The sequence below is a fragment of the Delphinus delphis genome, chromosome 16 (genome assembly GCF_949987515.2).
Source record: "Delphinus delphis chromosome 16, mDelDel1.2, whole genome shotgun sequence".
Lineage (NCBI taxonomy): Eukaryota > Metazoa > Chordata > Mammalia > Artiodactyla > Delphinidae > Delphinus > Delphinus delphis.
The window spans coordinates 59541289-59560319 of NC_082698.1; the positions used below are offsets into that span (position 1 = coordinate 59541289).

The 19031-nt window shown below is 39.2% G+C and overlaps 1 protein-coding gene and 2 pseudogenes across 4 annotated transcripts in view; all 3 read left to right on the plus strand.

The window, feature by feature from the left end:
• P4HA1 (prolyl 4-hydroxylase subunit alpha 1) overlaps positions 1-19031 on the plus strand; it is a 94848-nt gene that overhangs the window by 64051 nt on the left and 11766 nt on the right. For all 4 annotated transcript variants that reach the window (XM_060034807.1, XM_060034809.1, XM_060034806.1 and 1 more), the window contains 2 exons: positions 10383-10482; positions 16998-17051. In XM_060034807.1, coding sequence (XP_059890790.1) covers positions 10383-10482; positions 16998-17051 — 154 coding nt within the window. The remainder of the gene's footprint in view (positions 1-10382; positions 10483-16997; positions 17052-19031) is intronic.
• LOC132439441 (enolase-phosphatase E1 pseudogene) lies at positions 5501-6615 on the plus strand (annotated as a pseudogene).
• LOC132439935 (vesicle-associated membrane protein 7 pseudogene) lies at positions 17059-18890 on the plus strand (annotated as a pseudogene).

Consider the following 19031-nt stretch of genomic DNA (forward strand, 5'->3'; position numbering starts at 1 on the left):
AGCATTGCCTTCTATTGGGTAGAACAGTGGTTCTCAGATTGAGACAACTGAAATGGATAGATCTATAGTGTTGTATAATTGTCCCACTAAGAACCAAAGGGACTGGATAAATTCCCAGTGTGGATGATTAGCCTTTCTTTGTTAACTATTAAGCACTTAGAGAAGAATTATTGAAAGTTTTGCCCTCTGTAATTGGCACTTTGGGCCCTGAATTATCTTTTGCCTTTGCAAAAAATCACATAGTGGCATTCAAATTATATTAATCATATTTCCTTTGGAGGTTTTATAACAATCTCCAAAACCTCCAAAATGGTGTTGTCTGTTTGCTTGAGCATGCCTTCCTTAGTATTAGAAATATAGTCATGCAGTGTGAGAATGTTTCTCCTTATATAAATAAAGCATTCCAGTGATATTTTTAAAAGCATATATTAAAAGAATAATAAAGATTTTTTAACAGTAGAAATTCATTAGAAATGAAAAAAAAATATTGCAGTGTAACTCGGCATGTACAACGTAGCTCTCAGGTTCCTGTCATTAAGAACAAAAGAAATATATTTTGGGTTATCTAGTTATTAATGGAAAAAAAGGACACATATATAAAATTATCTGGAGAAAGAATTCTGTTTTTCTCCTGGCACTAAATTATGTTTTGTGGAAAAAACACTGTAAAACTTAGTTGACATTTTCAATTATAATTTTACAAAAGATAAAGAATGTTGTTCAAATGATTTTTTTGACTGTTATAGTAAATATTATAACTTTACATTCTAACTCAGTTAAAGCACTGAGTACTAGAAGAAAGAATGTTGATTTCTGATTACTTAATTTAATGTAGGAGTAAGACTTCCAGATCCTAAAGAATAGACAGTTAACATATTACAGTACCATTGTCTCCACTGAATTTTTAGCAGTGTTAAAACAACTCAGAGCTAATTTCTTCAACTACCCGATAGGTCTACAATAATGTTGTTGAAGACAGATTAGCAGTAATGCTTTAAGGGTGGGATCTAGATGAATAAAATGTTTTACACATATGGAGTTCCCAAGCTTAGGAAAATCTTAGTATATTTTGGAGAGGTTTTCATGTAGAAGTCAAATTAAGTGAAATAACTTCCTATGTAGAACTCATTTTCCTCTCTAATGACTATGGCAGAACCACAGTTAAGATAAGTTTATATTTAAGCTGCAGTTATCAATGACTTTCTCTCATCTGAGGCTTAACTGCTAAGCCTCAAACCTTCTATTGAGATCATTTGTGATATAACAAGAAGTGCAGATTAAAACTTTTTTTAAAAAGTTAAAAAATTAAAATATTTTTGCCTCTAAGATTGGCAAAGATTGAAAAGATTGATACTGGCAAGGATTTTATGAAATGGGCACTCTCATAAACAGTTGATAGAAGTATAAATCACTGAAACTTTTTTGGAGGGTAATTTGACATTTATCAAAATGTAAAAGTCGGGGCTTCCCTGGTGGCGCAGTGGTTGAGAATCCGTCTGCCGATGCGGGGAACGCGGGTTCGTGCCCCGGTCCGGGAGGATCCCACATGCCGCGGAGCGGCTGGGGGCCTGTGAGCCCTGGCCGCTGGGCCTGCGCGTCCGGAGCCTGTGCTCCGCAGCGGGAGAGGCCACAGCAGTGAGAGGCCCGCATACCGGGGGAAAAAAAAAAAATGTAAAAGTCATCTAGCAGTTCCACATCTAGGAATTTGTCCTACAGAGATATTCCCATAAGTATGCAAAGATATACAGAAATTTCTGTTACAATATTGTTTGTACTAGAGAAAAATTAGAAACAACCTTATTTAACCCAGTGCTTTATTGACTGACCTTCGTGGTCATTTTGAAATTAAAGGTATTTTATTTTAAAAAGAAAAGCAGTAGTTTAAAAAACAATGAGGAATGGAAATGTAAAATGTTACAGTTGCTGTGGAAAACAGGCTGGCAGTTCCTCACAAAGTCAAACATAGTATTATGATATGATGCAGAAATTCCACTTCTAGGTATATACCCCCAAAAATTGAAAGAAGGGACTCAAACAGATTACTTGTACACCCATGTTCATAACAGCATTATTCACAGTAGTCAACAGGTGGAGGCAACCCACGTATCCATTAATAGATGAATGGTTAAACAAAATGTGGTATAAACAAATTATGGACTATATTCAGCCTTAAAAAGGAATGAAATTCTGATACATGCTATATGACATGGATGAACTTTGAGGACATTATACTAAGTGAAATAAGCCAGGTACAAAAGGACAAATATGGTATGATTCTACTTACAGGGGGTATCTAGAATAGGCAAATTCATACAGACAAAAAGTGTATTAGAGGTTACCAGGGGCTGGGAGGAGAGGGAAATGGCAAATTATTGTTTAATGGGTACAGAGTTTCAGTTTGGGATGAAGAAAAAGTTTTGGAAATAGATAGTGGTGATGGTTGTGTGACCTTGTGAGTGTACTTAACACCACTGAATTGTACACTTAAAAATGGTTAAAGTGGTTAATTTTATGTGTATTTTACCATATTTTAAAAAATGGTTAAAGTGGTTAATTTTATGTTGTGTATTGTTTAACCACAGTAATTTTTAAAAAATGAGGCAGTGCTATGTGTATTGACTAGGAAAGATGTCAGAAGTATTTTCAGGGGGAGAAAGTGTATGTGTATATTATGGTGAAAGATTGAAGGGTGGATTCTTTTTTTTTTTAATTCTCTCTGTATGTTTGTTTATACATGGGGGAAACTGTTGAGAGGATACATATCGATTTGTTAATACTGTTTACCTGTGAGGAGTGGGACTAGGAAAGGAACTTCATACACTTTTATACTGTTCGAAAATTTTTAAATTTTGTTTAATTTTATTTTTGGCTGTGTTGGGTCTTAGTTGCGGCACGTGGAGTCTTTCGTTGCAGCGCGGGGCCTCTTCGTTGTGGCGTGTGGGTTTCTCTCTAGTTGTGGTGCATGGGCCAGAGCATGCAGGCTCAATAGTTGTTGCGCACGGGCTTTCTAGTTGTGGTGTGTGGGATCCAGAGAGCGTGGGTTCTGTATTTGAGGCACGCGGGCTTCTCTGTAGTTGTGGTGCGCAGGCTCGGTAGTTGGAGTGTGCTGGCTTAGTTGCCCCATGGCATGTGGGATCTTAGTTTTCCGACCAGGGGTTGAACCCGTGTCCCCAGCATTGGAAGGTGGATTCTTAACCACTGCGGCACCCTGTTTGAAATTTTTATAATAAGTATTTCTTTAAAAAATAGCTTTATTGATTCACCCATTTGAAGTGTACAAGTCAGTGGTTTTTAGTATATTCAGAGACTTGTGCATCCATCACCACAATTAATTTTAGAACATTTTCATTATACTCCTTAGCCATAACCACTTAATCCATAATCCTCTCCCTGCCCCAGCCCTGGGCAACCACTAAGCTGCTTTCTGTCTTTATGGATTTGCCTCTTCTGGATATTTTTTATATACTACACGGACTTTTAGTGTCTGGCTTCTTACTTGGCATGTTTTCAAGGTATGGCTGAACAACATTCTTTTGTATGGATATGCCACCTTGTATCTATCTTATCTGTTGATAGATATTTGGGTTATTTCTACTTTTTTGGCTATTATGAATAATGCTGTTCTGAAATTCATGTCTTTTGAGGCACAAACGTTTTATTTTGATGATGTCCTGTTTATTTTTGTTGTTGCTGCTTGTACTTTTGAGGTCATAGCTAAACCGTATGCCAATTTTTTTTCTAAAAGTTTTGTAATGTTAGCTTATATATTTAGGTCTTTAATCCCTTCTGAGTTAATTTTTTTATTATGGTGTGAGGTAGGGGTCCATCTTCTTTGTTTTGCATATGGTTATCCAGTGTCCCCGAACCATTTGTTGAATATAACAAGCATTTCTTGCTTCCATAATTTTAAAACTATAAAAGTAAAAGATTGGAATGATAATTTGCTAAAATGGCAAAAGTAAATGTGTTCTTGATAACAGGAGACTTCAGTCTGAAGAGTTAGTAAGCAAGGAAAAGATTAAAGATAGAAAGGGAGGCAATAACTGCTGGAGTAAGGCCTATGGAAAAGGTAGATTCAAAAGCATAGATAGATGCTCTAGCCTCTGAAAGGCTGAAGGACAATGCTTCTACCAAAGTACAAGAGAAAAATGTAAGAATAGATGCTTAAGTATTGGTGGTAGCAGAGAAGAAAGTTGAAGATGTCAGAAGACCAGGTTCTCTTGGGTGATAGGTTCCAGGATGAAATAGGAACAGTTATTTTATCAAGATGTATTTAGTTTGAAACTTTATTAGAACACTTGCCAATCTTGTGTTGCAGTTATCTATAAAAATCAAGTCAGTAGTTGGTTGCTTATAAAATTCAAAAATCTATGAAATTGTTGCCAGGCAAAAAAGGTACATTGACATACGAGATTAGTTCTACCAGGAACTTGGTCAGAATTGGAAGAAATAAGTTCTTAGTGTGTTTATCAGCTACATCCTTTATAACAATAAAATTCTTGGATCCTTCCTATTTCTGTGACACAGAGGAATTCTACTTGGCCAATCCCTATAAATTTGCATGAGGTCATCAGACAGATACTTATGGTAAAGTAAAATAAATCTTGGATTAGTTCTAAGACATCTTCAGGATTCATTCATTCAGCAAATATTTATTGAGCATCTACTGTGTGCCAGGCACTATGGATATAGTGGTGAGCAAAACCAGGCAGAATTTATACGTATTTGGAACTAGTAGTTGAATGAAGATGTCTTACCTTAATCAAATAGCAAATTAATGTACAATTGTTACAAATGCCACAAAGGAAGGATATGTAGTACTATAAAAACATATTGGGGTGGCTGCCTTCTCCACTTCCAGGTGCATGGAGGTAGCATCTCCCTGATGTGCTTCAGGTTGCAGGTAGTTGCCAACTCTGAGATTAACGGAGGGCTGTGAGACGCCCACGATCGTTCTGCAGGCACAGGTGCCACTACTCTCCCACCTCCCAATATAGGGTGATTCTCATAGTAGCATCCAGTAGCTGCCCACCAAAGTCACCGTGATCCATTAGATATTAAAGGTACCACTTGATTAGTTTTGTGAAGAACAATTTCTTTACATTAAAGAAAACATTGAGTATCTTAACAAAGAGACAAAGATACTTCTTTCCTCTTGGAAAGAAGAGGAGTGCCAGCAGGACCTCAAAATTTTTAATATTTATTTATTTATTTTGGCTGTGCTGGGTCTTAGTTGCAGCATGTGGGATCTTTAGTTTGCAGCATGTGGGATCTTTAGTTGCGGCATGCGCGCTTCTTAGTTGCAGTATGCAGACTCTTAGTTGCTTCATGTGGACTTCTTAGTTGTGGCATGCAAACTCTTAGTTGCAGCATGCATGCGGGATCTAGTTCCCCAACCAGGGATCGAACCTGGGCCCCCGGCATTGGGAGTGTGGAGTCTTACCCACTGGACCACCAGGGAAGTCCCAGGACCTCAGTCTTTTGGGGAAACAGACTGAAGAGGATTCCCATGGGGTTGGGGTATTCTGATCCCTACAGCATCTGGGAAATGGAGTGGATGACGCAAAATAGATGGTCCGTGCTGTGGTAGATAATGTGTGCTGGCAAATGTCTCTGGACCAAAAGACCTTGGTACTGAAATAACTTCAGGGCTACGTGGCGTGGCGGGCAGCATTCACAGCTGGGTGCATGAAAGTAGCATTCTTTGAAGATGTAGTTCCAGCAGTTAGGAAATGGAGAAGCTGGAATGAACGTGTATATCTGTTTGGGGCAGTGTACAGAGGAAGATATTGGTGAGTTGTCAGTGTTACTTTGATACCAATATTGGGCAAAGTGGAGAATGAGTTGCTGAATGATTGCAAACAGTATTGAGTGCTTGGTCAGCAATGTCCTGTTTATGATAGACATTACACCTCGAGGCTAGTGCTACTGAGGAAGTGGACATGTATGTAGCTGTGGTGATAAGACATGACAGTGTGGGATTAACACATGATGAAAAGACTAGAGCTTCATCAAATCCTTCAGCAAATTGTACTTGCCCTTCTCAGCCTAGAAAAGGATTTCTAAGGAAGACAAACTGTTCCTCGTAGTTTCCGTGTTGTCTAGCTTTATTTTAATGGTAAAAGTGACTTACTTTAAAAAATGTATATGTATACACACAAATATGTATGCAAATATGTGTGTGCTCAAATTACCTTTCACAGGTACATGAGTGGAAAAACTCAGTTCTGTGAAATGAAAACTTACTCTATTATATGTAAAAATTGTTTGAAACCACAACACTAACCCTTATTGAAGGCAAAGTGTAGATATTAGAAGAAATGACTAAAATACAGATCAAATGTGTCAGGTATCAGGTCATGCACCAAAATGGAAAGCTAGTTTTGAGAAGTTATTCAGAAGCCTTGCTGTTTTAAAAGCTGGAAGTGTTTCAAAGGCTTATTCCTAATAATAATTAATTGCCCCCGTTTAATTGTGAGGGAATAAAATTCAGATCACAAGAGCTGCATTTCACAATATTTGCCTAACTGTATACAAAAGACAAAGATATTTGCTTGTTCTCCAAAAGAGGGCAACATTAGAAAGAAAACTCACTTCAGTTTTGAACAATTGAATGTATATTACTTAAGAAGAAGCTCTTTAAATCAGTGCACCTTTTCTGTGGTACAGCAAACAATTGCTTTACCAGTGAAAAGGTGCATTGATTTAACAGCCAAAAAAGAGATATAGTCCTTAATATTTCATGAAACAGCCCTAATCCTGTCAGTTGTTTTCATTATAGATTTTATAGTTGCCTTTCTAACCACTTCTTAGCAGTCTGAGAAAATATACTGTTATTTACTATTAAAAAAAAAACAATTTTACGGAAATCAGTCCATCAGATCAAGAGGAATCCTAATGCATTTTCCTCTGAAAGGGATGTGAGAAATGTAAATTTTGTAACAGTATTATTTATCTTCCTTTACTTATAATAGCATGTCATGTCAATTTCATGTGATTAGTTAAAAACTTTTTCCTCTTACTGTTCCAGAAACAAAACAAAACAAAAACCTGGTCTGGCACAGGGAGGAGTCAAGGAAGGCTTCTCTGAAGAAGAGACAACTAAAATGATAATCCAAAGCCTTAAATTTGCGAAGTTAAGCAGAATACTCTGGGTAGAGATGAGCATGTGCACTAGCCTTAGGACAAGAAGAAACATTGTTGAATAAGTGCTGCTGGGGCACTGGGAGAAAGACAAAATACAGTGTGAGAGGCTGTGAGGGAGACCAGGATGGAACATCCAGAGAGACTAAAGGAATACCTGGAGAATGAATGAGTCAGGAGGAGAGTTTCAAGAAGGATGAACATTCTGAAATGTTACTAAAAGAGCAAATACTATGAGAATGGGAAAATCTTGTTAGATTTAGGAGCATAGTAGGGTTATGGGTGAGATATTAGCAAGAGCAGTTTTGATGGAGTGATGGGGACTAAAGCTAAATTGGAATGGATTGAGAAGTGAGGAGTCAGTGAAAAGGTTGACTTGAAGATGGAGGAGAAAGAAATTGGTGGCTGGAGAGAGAAAGAATTGAGGGAAAGAATTTAAAATTTTTGCTTATTTATTTAATGGGAAAGTCTTAAGCCCTGTTAAAAGCTGTGGGAGGAATTATTGAGAAGAGATGTTGATTATATGAGAGAGAGAAGGGCTCATCAATGATTTATGGTTCCTAAAATGGCAGGAGATAATAGAATCTAAGGCAGAGGATTGGCCTTAGATAATGGAGAGAAATCTCCTCTTGGAACTGGAATGAACTAGAATGAACTATGTATAAGGAAAAGATTGTATGGTTTCTATTTTATCTGTGACATAGGAGATACGTAATCCACCGAGTGAAGGAGTCTGAGGTGGGTTGGGGTTCAGAATAGAGGCAAGAGTAAGGCCCATTTGGAGTTAGTGTTCATGATTGTTTTGTTTTGTTGTTTTTGGCTGTGTTGGGTCTTGTTGCCGCTCGTGGGCTTTCTCTAGTTGCTTCGAGCGGGGGCTGCTCTTCGTTGTGGTGTGCGGGCTTCTCATTGCAGTGGCTTCTCTTGGTGTGGAGCACGGGCTTCAGTAATTGGAGCCCGCAGGTTCAGTAGTTGTGGTTCGCGGGCTCTAGAGCGCAGGCTCAGTAGCTGTGGTGCACAGGGCTTAGTTGCTCCGCGGCATGTGGGATCTTCCTGGACCAGGGCTTGAACCCGTGTCCCCTGCATTGGCAGGCGGATTCTTTTTTTTTTTTTTAATTTTATTTTATTTATTTACTTTTGGCTGCATTGGGTCTTTTTTGCTGCGTGTGGGCTTTCTTTAGTTGCAGCGAGCAGGGGCTACTCTTCATTGTGGTGCTCTGGCTTCTCATTGTGGTGGCTTCTCTTGTTGCGGAGCTCAGGCTCTAGGCGCGCGGGCTTCAGTAGTTGTGGCACACTGGCTCAGTAGTTGTGGCTCACAGGCTGTAGAGCACAGGCTCAGTAGCTGCGGCGCATGGGCTTAGTTGTTCCACAGCATGTGGGATCTTCCCGGACCAGGGCTCGAACCCATGACCCCTGCATTGGCAGGCAGATTCCTAACCACTGCGCCACCAGGGAAGCCCGGCAGGCGGATTCTTAACCACTGTGCCACCAAGGAGGTCCCAGTGTTCATGAATTTTTAGTGGAACATATCTGCCCTATCTCATGACTTTTTCCAATACGATTTGGTGTCATAGGTATAAGCTTGGAGAGAAGAAATTCATCAGGCTTGTTTTTTTGCCAGACAGGTGAGTTTAGGCTTTTAGTCAAGGATGCTGTTGAGGGAATTCTCCGGCGGTCCAGTGGTTAGGACTCCACGCTTCCACTGCAGGGGGCACGGGTTCGATCCCTGGTTGGGGAACGAAGATCCTGCAAGCTGCATGACGTGGCCTCCCCCACCCCCAAAAAAAGAATACTGTTGAAATGATGGACCAAAGCTTGATGAGAGAAGTGAAGAAAGAAAAAGTCTAATAGACTGGGAAAAAGCATATGTAAAGGAGAGCTGAATTTTGCTGTGCCATGTTATTGAGCTATAGTTCCCATACCATAAAATTACCCTTTAAAGTATACAGTTCAGTGGTTTTTAGTCTTTTTTAGCTTTGCAGTCATCACCATTATCTAATTCCAGAACATTTTCACCACCCCAAAAGAAAATCCTGTACCCATTAAGAGTCATTCCTTAATACTGCCTTCTCGTGGCAACCACTAATCTACTTTCTGTATTGATTTGCCTGTTCTGGACATTTCATATTAATGGAATCATAATGTGTGACCTTTTGTATCTGACTTATCTTTCTTAACATAATGGTTTCAAGGTTCATCCGTGTGGTGGCATGTATCATTACTTCCTTTTCATGACACAATAATCTGTCTTATGGATATATCACATTTTATGTATCTGTCTATCAGTTGATGGACATTTGTATTATTTCCACTTTTTGGCCATTATTAATAATGCTACTATGAATACTTATGTACAAGTTTTGGTATGACCACACATTTTAATTTCTCTTCGGTATATACCTAGGAGTGGAATTGCTAGGTCATATGGTAACTCTGTGTTTAGCAATTTGAGGAACTGCCAAATTGTTTTCCAAAGTGGCTGCACCATTTTACATTCCTACCAGCAATATATGAGGGTTCTAATTTCTTCACATCATCACCAACACCTTTTTGGTTATAGCTATCCTACTGGGTGTGTTGGGTACCTTTTAAAACTTTTTTATTTAGGCAAGTAATACATGAATTTTTCATATAAAACATTAGCATTATATAAATCAGGCTAAAACCCCTATGACCTTCACCTTGGCCAGTTCCTATACCTTATCTAGAAGGAACAGTTGTTTTCATTTTGATGTATGTATTTTTCCAGAATTAAAAAAATTCTCAGTGTAGATAGTCCTATATAGTCTTCTTACATTAATCCATCTGTTTTCATAAAAACTCAGTAATAAATGATATTAGTTTTTTTCCCTTTCCAACCTCTAACTGTAGAATGTAACATCTTTTAAAAATTACAACATCATTAGTAAAAATCGTATCAAAGGGCTTCCCTGGTGGCGCAGTGGTTGAGAGTCCACCTGCTGATGCAGGAGACGCGGGTTCGTGTCCCGGTCCGGGAAGATCCCACATACCACGGAGCAGCTGGGCCCATGAGCCATGGCTGCTGAGCCTGCGCGTCCGGAGCCTCTGCTCCGCAACGGGAGAGGCCAAAAAAAAAAAATCATATCAAAGAAGCAAATGAAGTAAATGCCTATAGATAAAGCCTTAATGTCCTGTATATTAGGGCTTTTTAAATGACAGCTATTGGTCTTCGTGTATTGAAACTTTATCAGTAAAACTAATAATTTTTTTCTTGTTTTTAGTGCCTGGCTCTCTGGCTATGAAAACCCTGTGGTGTCTCGAATTAATATGAGAATACAAGATCTCACAGGACTAGATGTCTCCACAGCAGAGGAATTACAGGTAGGTAATCACATCCTACACTTCTTCAAAAGATGCTTCAGATGAGATTTTTTCTGTCACTGTACAGGCAGTACTCAATTTGCATGATACTTTGAGACTGTAAAAGTGAATATATAAGCTGAAACATGTACAGTGATCTTAATAATCAGTAGGAAAAATTGTTCTGTGACCTTTAAAATTTTTTGTCAAGACATTAAAAACTCTTACTGTTGAGTATAAATGTATAGGGAAATGAAAAATATGTAACACCAGTATTTATTAAGTACACTGTGATTTTTTTTTTCATTCCTAGGCCTGTCAGATGGCCATGGCAGTTTTTTTTTTAATAAATTATTTTTTTCTGTTTTCTAGTAAGAAATAATTCACATACCATAAAATTTACCCTGGTTTTAATATTCACATGATTGTACAATCATCAACACTATTTTCATCACCTCCAAAGAAACCTCAGTTAAGTAGTCACTCTCCATTCCCCCTCCCTAGTGCCCCTGGCAACTGCTTCTCTACCTTCTCTATGTAAGTTTGCCTATTCTAAATATTTCATATAAATGGAGTAATACAATATGTGGCCTAGTGTATCTGGCTTGTTTCATTTGACAGTGTTTTTAAGGTATATCCATGTTGTAGAACGTATCAGCACTTTATTCTTTTTCATGGCTGAATAATATTAACATTCTCTTGTTTGGATATACCATGTTTTATTTATTTATCAGTTGGAGGGCTTTTGGATTGTTTCCACTCCTTGGCTATTATGACTAATGCTATTTGTCTACAAATTTTCGTACAAATGTCATTTAAATTTCTCTTGGGTATAAACCTACATATGTAATTGCTGGGTCATGTGGTAACTTTAATATTTGAGGAACTGCCAAACTGTTTTCCAGAATGGCTGCACCGTTTTACAATCCCATTGGCAATGTATGAGGGTTCCATTTTCTTCACATCCTTGCCAACACTTGTTCTTGTCCAGTTTTTTTATTAAGGTCATTCTGGTATGTTTGAAGTGCTATCTCATCATGGTTCTTATTTGCCTTTCCCTGATGGCTAATGATGTTGAGTATCTTTTCATGAGTTATTGGTCATTTTTAAAAAATTTATTTATTTTATTTATTTTTGGTTCTGTTCAGTCTTCGTTGCTACATGTAGGCTTTCTCTAGTTGCAGAGAGCAGGGGCTACTCTTCATTGTGGTGCATGGGCTTCTCGTTGCGGTGGCTTCTTTTGTTGCGGAGCATGGGCTCTAGGCGCGTGGGCTTCAGTAGTTGCAGCACGCAAGCTCAGTAGTTGTGGCTCGTGGGCTCTAGCGCGTGGGCTCAGCAATTGTGGCTCACGGGCTCTAGAGCCAGGCTTAGTAGTTGTGGCGCACGGGCTTAGTTGCTACATGGCATGTGGGATCCTCCCGGACCAGGGATTGAACCCATGTCCCCTGCATTGGCAGGCAGACTCTCAACCACAGTGCCACCATGGAAGCCCCAGCCATTTTTATATCTTTGAAAAAATTTCTATTCAAATCCTTTGCCTATTTTTTATTGGGTTGTTTTTATTGTTGAGTTGTGTTATTTATATGTTCTGAATACTTGACCCATATTAGGTGTATGGGTTGCAAATATTTTCTCCCGTTTTGTGGTGTGTCTTTCACTTTCTTGATGGTGTCCTTTGGCAAAATATTTTTAATTTCTATGAAGTCTGATAGGTCTTTTTTTTGGTTGCTTTGGCTTAAGGTGTTTAAGAAACCATTGCCTCATCCAAGGACATAAAGATTTACACCTGTGGTTTTTCCTACACTTTTTATGGTTTTCTTTCTTACATTCAGGTCTTTGATCCATTTTGAGTCAATTTTTATATATGGTGTAAGATAGAGGTCCAGCTTCATTCTTTTCATGTGGTTAGCCAATCGTCCCAGCATCATTTGTTGAAAAATAGTCTCCTCTATTGAATTGTCTCAGTATTATAAAATATTAGAAATATTGAGGATTACAGTGTTTTATTTCTTTGTAAACACTTACCAAGAATAGTTTATGTTCCTTCATCTCATTTGTGAAACTTATGATACAGAGTGAGCATCTTTTCTCTTCCTTCGCAAATTGTCATACTTCTAAGTTTGGATCAGCTTTCAACATTTTATCCTTTGTGCTTTCAATGTTGTTAAATATCTCTGAGGGATCTTCTACTGTCGATTTTTTTCCAGTCACTTCCTCTAAGACATCTTCTTCATCCTTTTCATCATGATCACTTTCCTTATGTTAGTAAGTTTACCTTCACCACATTCCTCTGACTGCGTATCTAGAGTTTCTCAAACAGCAAAAGTTAGAAGTATTTTCCTTGTCAGCCTTTTCTTCTGTGTCTGCATTTAAGTCAGATTTCTTTTTTGGTGGGGGTGGGGGGTGGAGGAGGGGGGGCTCAGCATGAGGGGTTTTTTTTAGTATTGGAGTAGTTGATTTACAATGTTGTGTTAGTTTCAGGTGTACAGCAAAGTGATTTAGTTATACATATCTATTCTTTTTCAGATTCTTTCCCCATATAGGTTATCACAGAGTACCAAGTAGATTTCCCTGTGCTATACAGTATGTCCTTATTAGTTATCTATTTTATATACAGTAGTGTGTATATGTTAATCCCAAGTTCCTAATTTATCCTCCCCCCGACCTTTCCTCTTGGTAACCATAAGTTTGTTTCTGAAGTCTGCCAGTCTGTTTCTGTTTTGTAAATAAGTTCATTTGTATCATTTTTAGATTCCATGTACAGTGATCATATGCTGTTTGTCTTTCTCTGACTTCATTTAGTATGACAGTCTCTAGGTCCATCCATGTTGCTGCAAGTGGCATTATTTCATACCTTTTTTTATGGCTGAGTAAAATTCCACTGATACATGTACCACATCTTCTTTATCTATTCCTCTGTTGATGGACATTTAGGTTGCTTCCTAAGTGCCCAGGAGTGGGATTGCTGGATCATATGGTAGCTCTATTTTTTTAAGGAACCTCCATACTGTTCTCCATAGTGGCACCACCAATTTACATTCCCACCAACAGCATAGGAGGGTTCCCTTTTCTGCACACCCTCTTTAGCATTTATTGTTTGTAGACTTTTTGATGATGGCCATTCTGACCAGTGTGAGGTGATACCTTCGTAATTTTCTTGTTTCTAGTTGTGGCCCTTTGTTTTCTTCCTAGAGAAGTTCCTTTAGCATTTGTTGTAAAGCTGTTCTGGTGGTGCTGAGTTCTTTTTAGCTTTTGCTTATCTGTAAATCTTGTGATTTCTCCATTGAATCTGAACAAGAGCCTTGCTGGGTAGAGTGTTTTTGACTGTAGTTCTTTCCTTTTCATCACTTTAGATATATTGTGCCACTCCCTTCTGGCCTGAAGAGTGTCTGCTGAAAAATCAGCTGATAACCTTATGGGGATTCCTTTGTATGTTACTTGTTGCTTTCCCCTTGTTGCTTTTAATATTTTCTTTTTCATATTTGTTGGTATGATTAATATGTGTCTCAGCATGCCCCTCCTTGGGTTTATCCTGTATGGGACCCTCTGCTTCCTGGACTTGGGTGACTGTTTCCTTTCCCATATTATGGAAGTCTTCCCCTACTATATCTCCTCCAATATTTCCTAAGGTCCTTTCTCTCTCTTTTCTCCTTCTGGGACCCCTATAATGTGAACGTTGGTGCATTTAATGTTGTCCCAGAGGTCTTTTATACTGTCTTCATTTCTTTTCATTCCTTATTCCTTTCCACAGCAGTGATTTCCACCATTCTGTCTTCCAGCTCACTTATCCATTCTTCTGCCTCATTTATTTGGCTATTGATTCCTTCTGGTGTAGTTTTCATTTCAGTTATTGTATTGTTCATCTCTGTTTGTTTGTTCTTTATATCTTCTAGCTCTTGTATCTTCTCGGTCTGTGCCTCCATTCTTTTTCTGAGATCTCGGATCATCTTTACTATTACTCTGAATTCTTTTTCATGTAGATTGCCTGTCTCCACTTCACTTAGTTCTTCTGGGGTTTTATCTTGTTCCTTCATCTGGAACATTGTCCTCTGCCATCTCATTTTGTCTAACTTTCTGTGTTTGAGGTTCCACAGGCTGCAGGATTGTAGTTCCTCTTGCTTCTGGTGTCTGCCCCCTAGTGGATGAGACTGGTCTAAGAGGCTTGTGCAGGATTCTTAGTGAGAAGGACTGGTGCCTGCCCACTGGTGGGTGGAGCTGGGTCTTGTCCCTCTGGTGGGCAGGACCGTGTCAAGGGATGTGTTTAGAGGCGGCTGTGGGCTCAGGAAGACTTAAGCAGCCTGTCTGCCTGTGTTCCTGTCCTGTTGGTTTTTTGGCCTGGGGCGTCCCAGCACTGGAGCCTAAGGGCTGTTGGGTGGGGCCAGGTCTTGGCATCAAAGTGGCAGCCTTTAGGGCAGCTCACCCCAGTGAGTACTCCCCAGTGTCTCCACCACCGGTGTCCTTGTCCCCATAGTGAGCCACAGCCACCCCCACCTCCCAAGGAGATCCTCCAAGTCCAGCAGGTAGGTCTGACCCTGGCTCATATGAAGTCACTGCTTTTTCCCCTGGGTTCCCATGCACACAAGACCTTGTGTGTGCCCTCCAAGAGTGGAGTTTCTGTTTCCCCCAGTACTGGGGAGTTCCTGTGATCAAGCCCTGCTGGCCTTAAAAGCCAAATGCTCTGGGGGCTCCTCCTCTCAATGCCAGACCCCCAGACTGGGGAGCCTGACGTGGGGCTCAGAACTTTCACTCCTGTGGGAGAACCTCTGTGATATAAATATTTTCCAGTTTGTGGGTCACCCACTCAACACTTACGGGATTTGTTTGTATCACAAATGCATCCCTCCTACTGTCTTGTTGTGACTTCTTTGGAAGTAGCATATCTTTTTTGGTAAGTTCCAGTCTTTTTTGTTGATGGTTTTTCAGCCATTAGTTGTAATTTTGGTGTTTTCACGAGAGGAAAGGTGAGCTCAGGTCCTTATACTCCCCGATCTTGTCCTGGAACCAAGTCCATTTAAATTTGATTTGAATTTCACTTACAGCATTATGCTTTCCATTTCTCTGCTGTACTGTATCTTTGTTGGCCAATTTCTTCTTCTAATTGTCTGTTTTTGTAAAATATCACATAGGTTTTTACTGGGAAATAAGGAGGCAGCATAACTACATGCTTTGCTGTCTGTGCATGAACTGAATAACAGATATGCAGTGACCAATCACTGATAAACTTTGAAAAAAGTGACATGACTGGTCATTGATCATGATATGTAGCTGTTATTTGTATAGTAATTTGTGGACTGAAGAGCTAGTAGCAATGTTTGCACTTTATGCAGCTACTCACAGTTAATGATGTAACATGGTAACCGAAATGTCCACTGTGTTGTTGGGGGTCTGGTGTCCAGGGTTAGCTAAATAAACCATGGTATCTGAGATTTGTGCATTTTGAAACTGTGCAAAACAGGACTTCCCGAATTTAAATTTGCTTATATTAAGTTATTTACTCCATGGTCATCTACAACTTCCTTGGTACTCGTTTGGTTATTTAAAAAAACTATGATGTGTCTTTTTCTTTCCTAATTTGTATTTATTCTCACCTGCCTAACCTTCACAGGCTCTTTCAGGCTACTTGATATATTTCTAACTTAATAGTCTGATCCAACCCAACGAAGGCATCTACAACATAGGAAGTAAAATATCCACAGTAATAACAATTTACATAGGACTTGGACTTTGCTGTGGGCAACACTTTTAATTATGCACTCATTTCATTTCATCAATAATGCTCTTTAAATTACACTCTCCTTTCATTTTCTTAGCATTTTGTCATATTGGGATGGAAGGGAGGGAGTTAAGGAAGGTATCATTATCCTTATTTTACAAATAAGAAAACTGAGGTTGTATCCAAAGTTACATATACTGCATTGTAACTAAGAAATCTGGAACTTGAGCTCAGACCAAATATTTCTCTTACTTTCTTTTGCTGCTTCATGCTGGGGCATTGTCACATCCAAATGAAGTTGTCATGGCCTTCCAACAGGAATAATTAAATTGGTGTTAACTTCTTCCCTTTTTTACCTAAGTAGAGAAAAAAAAATATGTAGGAAACTGGATTTCATTAAAGTAGATTGGGAGTTTGCCAGCATTTTGGGCTTTGGAAAACATGAGTCTTGATTTAAATTCCCAAGGAAAGTGTTTAGTAAGAATTAATAATAAAAATATTGAAATTCTAATTCTAGAAATTTTTAATTCTAAAATTCAAATTCAGATTTTAGTTTCTTATATATTAAGGAAAAGCATGTCCCCCGAAACATTTGCTAAAGAAAAGCGTATTAACTAAGGTTCTAAAATAGCATATAGTAGCTGTCCTTAGTTTTTCATCCTTGGTTTTTTAGGAACTCTTTATTGATTTAAAAAATGCTTTGCTTCTCATTTATTTAAAAGTACCTAACCGTGATATATAAGAGGCCAAAATGGGACTCGTAGGTTTTTTTGAATAGTAATCTTGATAGTTCTTTCATTCATGTTTTGTTTCTCTCCTTCAGGTAGCTAATTATGGAGTTGGAGGACAGTATGAACCCCATTTTGATTTTGCACGGGTAAGTAAAAAAAAAAAAAAAAAAAAAAAAGGCGAATGAAGGAGTTCCACTGAAGCTTAGGCATGACATGTTAATTCTGTTCTTTTAGTATTAAAAATTCATAGCTGGGCTTCCCTGGTGGCACAGTGGTTGAGAATCTGCCTGCTAATGCAGGGGACACGGGTTTGAGCCCTGGTCTGGGAGGATCCCACATGCCGCGGAGCAACTAGGCCCGTGAGCCACAACTACTGAGCCTGCGCCTCTGGAGCTTGTGCTCCGCAACAAGAGAGGCTGCGATAGTGAGAGGCCCGCGCACCGCGATGAAGAGTGGCCCCCGCTTGCCACAACTAGAGAAAGCCCTCGCACAGAAACGAAGACCCAACACAGCAAAAATAAATAAATTAATTAATAAACTCCTACCCCCAACATCTTCTTTAAAAAAAAAATTCATAGCTTATTTGGAATTTGTGGAAGCATGGTGGAATAGATATTCTGTAAAGCCTTTTAAAGCAGTAAAAAATACCTAGAGACAGGGTAAAAGAACTTAGCATACTTTTAAATGCATTGCTGAGCTTTGAAGAAAGTAAAGGAAATTCTCAAAGGCAAACTGAACAGAGAAAACCTAGAAACTAAAATTAGAGTGTTTAAAGGGAGCAAAAAAGCTGAGGCTAGAGGCATGTACCTCCAGGAATCTAGAGCTTTGGGGATTAATAGCTCTGTGAGAGGACCTGCTATAGTGTAGGCTACTGAACTGAGATACCTGCATAAAACCTAAATCTCCAAAAGGATTACACCTTCAGAGAAAGAAAGAATGGCCTAGAAAATCATCTGCTTTGAGTCAAGACCCTTCAAAAGAGTTTCCTCTCGCATCCTAGCTGGAGTATGATGTGTTATGGGGAGCTTTTTCTGGCAGTTTGAAAGCAGAGGCCTGCCAACAGATACAGATGCCCCCAGGATGTTAGATACTTCAGTTATCAGATACAGAATATAAAAAAACTATATAGGTCCAGTCTAGCCTCCTCTGGGAGCGGGCAGTTGGCGAGCCCACGCTAACCTGCGCAACTCTGTCCTGATCCCCGAGTTCTCACACGGTGCCCAGACAGATCAGATCGAAGCCATGGCCATTCTTTTCGCTGTTGCCAGGGGAACCACTATCCTTGCCAGACAAGCTTGGTGTGGAGGCAACTTCCTGGAGGTGACAGAGCAGATTCTGGCTAAGATACCTTCTGAAAATAACAAGCTAACGTACTTACATGGCAATTATTTGTTTCATTACATCTGCCAAGACAGGATTGTATATCTTTGTATCACTGATGATGATTTTGAGTGTTCCCGAGCCTTTAATTTTCTAAATGAGATAAAAAAGAGGTTCCAGACCACGTACGGTTCAAGAGCACAAACAGTGCTTCCGTATGCCGTGAATAGTGAGTTCTCAAGTGTCTTGGCTGCACAGCCGAAGCATCACTCCGAGAATAAGGGCCTAGATAAAGTGATGGAGACTCAAGCCCAAGTGGATGAACTTAAAGGAATCATGGTCAGAAACATAGATCTGGTGGTTCAGCAAGGCAAAAGATTGGAATTATTGATAGATAAAACAGAAAATCTCGTGGATTCGTCTGTCACCTTCGAAACAACCAACGGAAATCTTGCCCGAGCCATGTGTGTGAAGAATCTCAAGCTCACCATCATCATCATCATCTTATCAGTCATATTCATCTATATTATTGTGTCACCTCTCTGTGGTGGATTTACATGGCCAGGCTGTGTGAAGAAATAAAGTTATCATTAACCAAGGATACGAGAGAACAGGGAGTTAAAAGCAATCCGTTTGATTCAGGCCTTTTAATACTAACAGATGGTGTCTGCCAGTCTTTTCAACCCTCTTCTTTCTCTCTTTTGTTTTAATATTGTTCTATGCCTCCAGATTTATCTTTGTCCTATCAACCAGTTTATTCCAGTGCACTTCAGACCGAACCATTTATTGCAGCAGTAGCCTTAAAA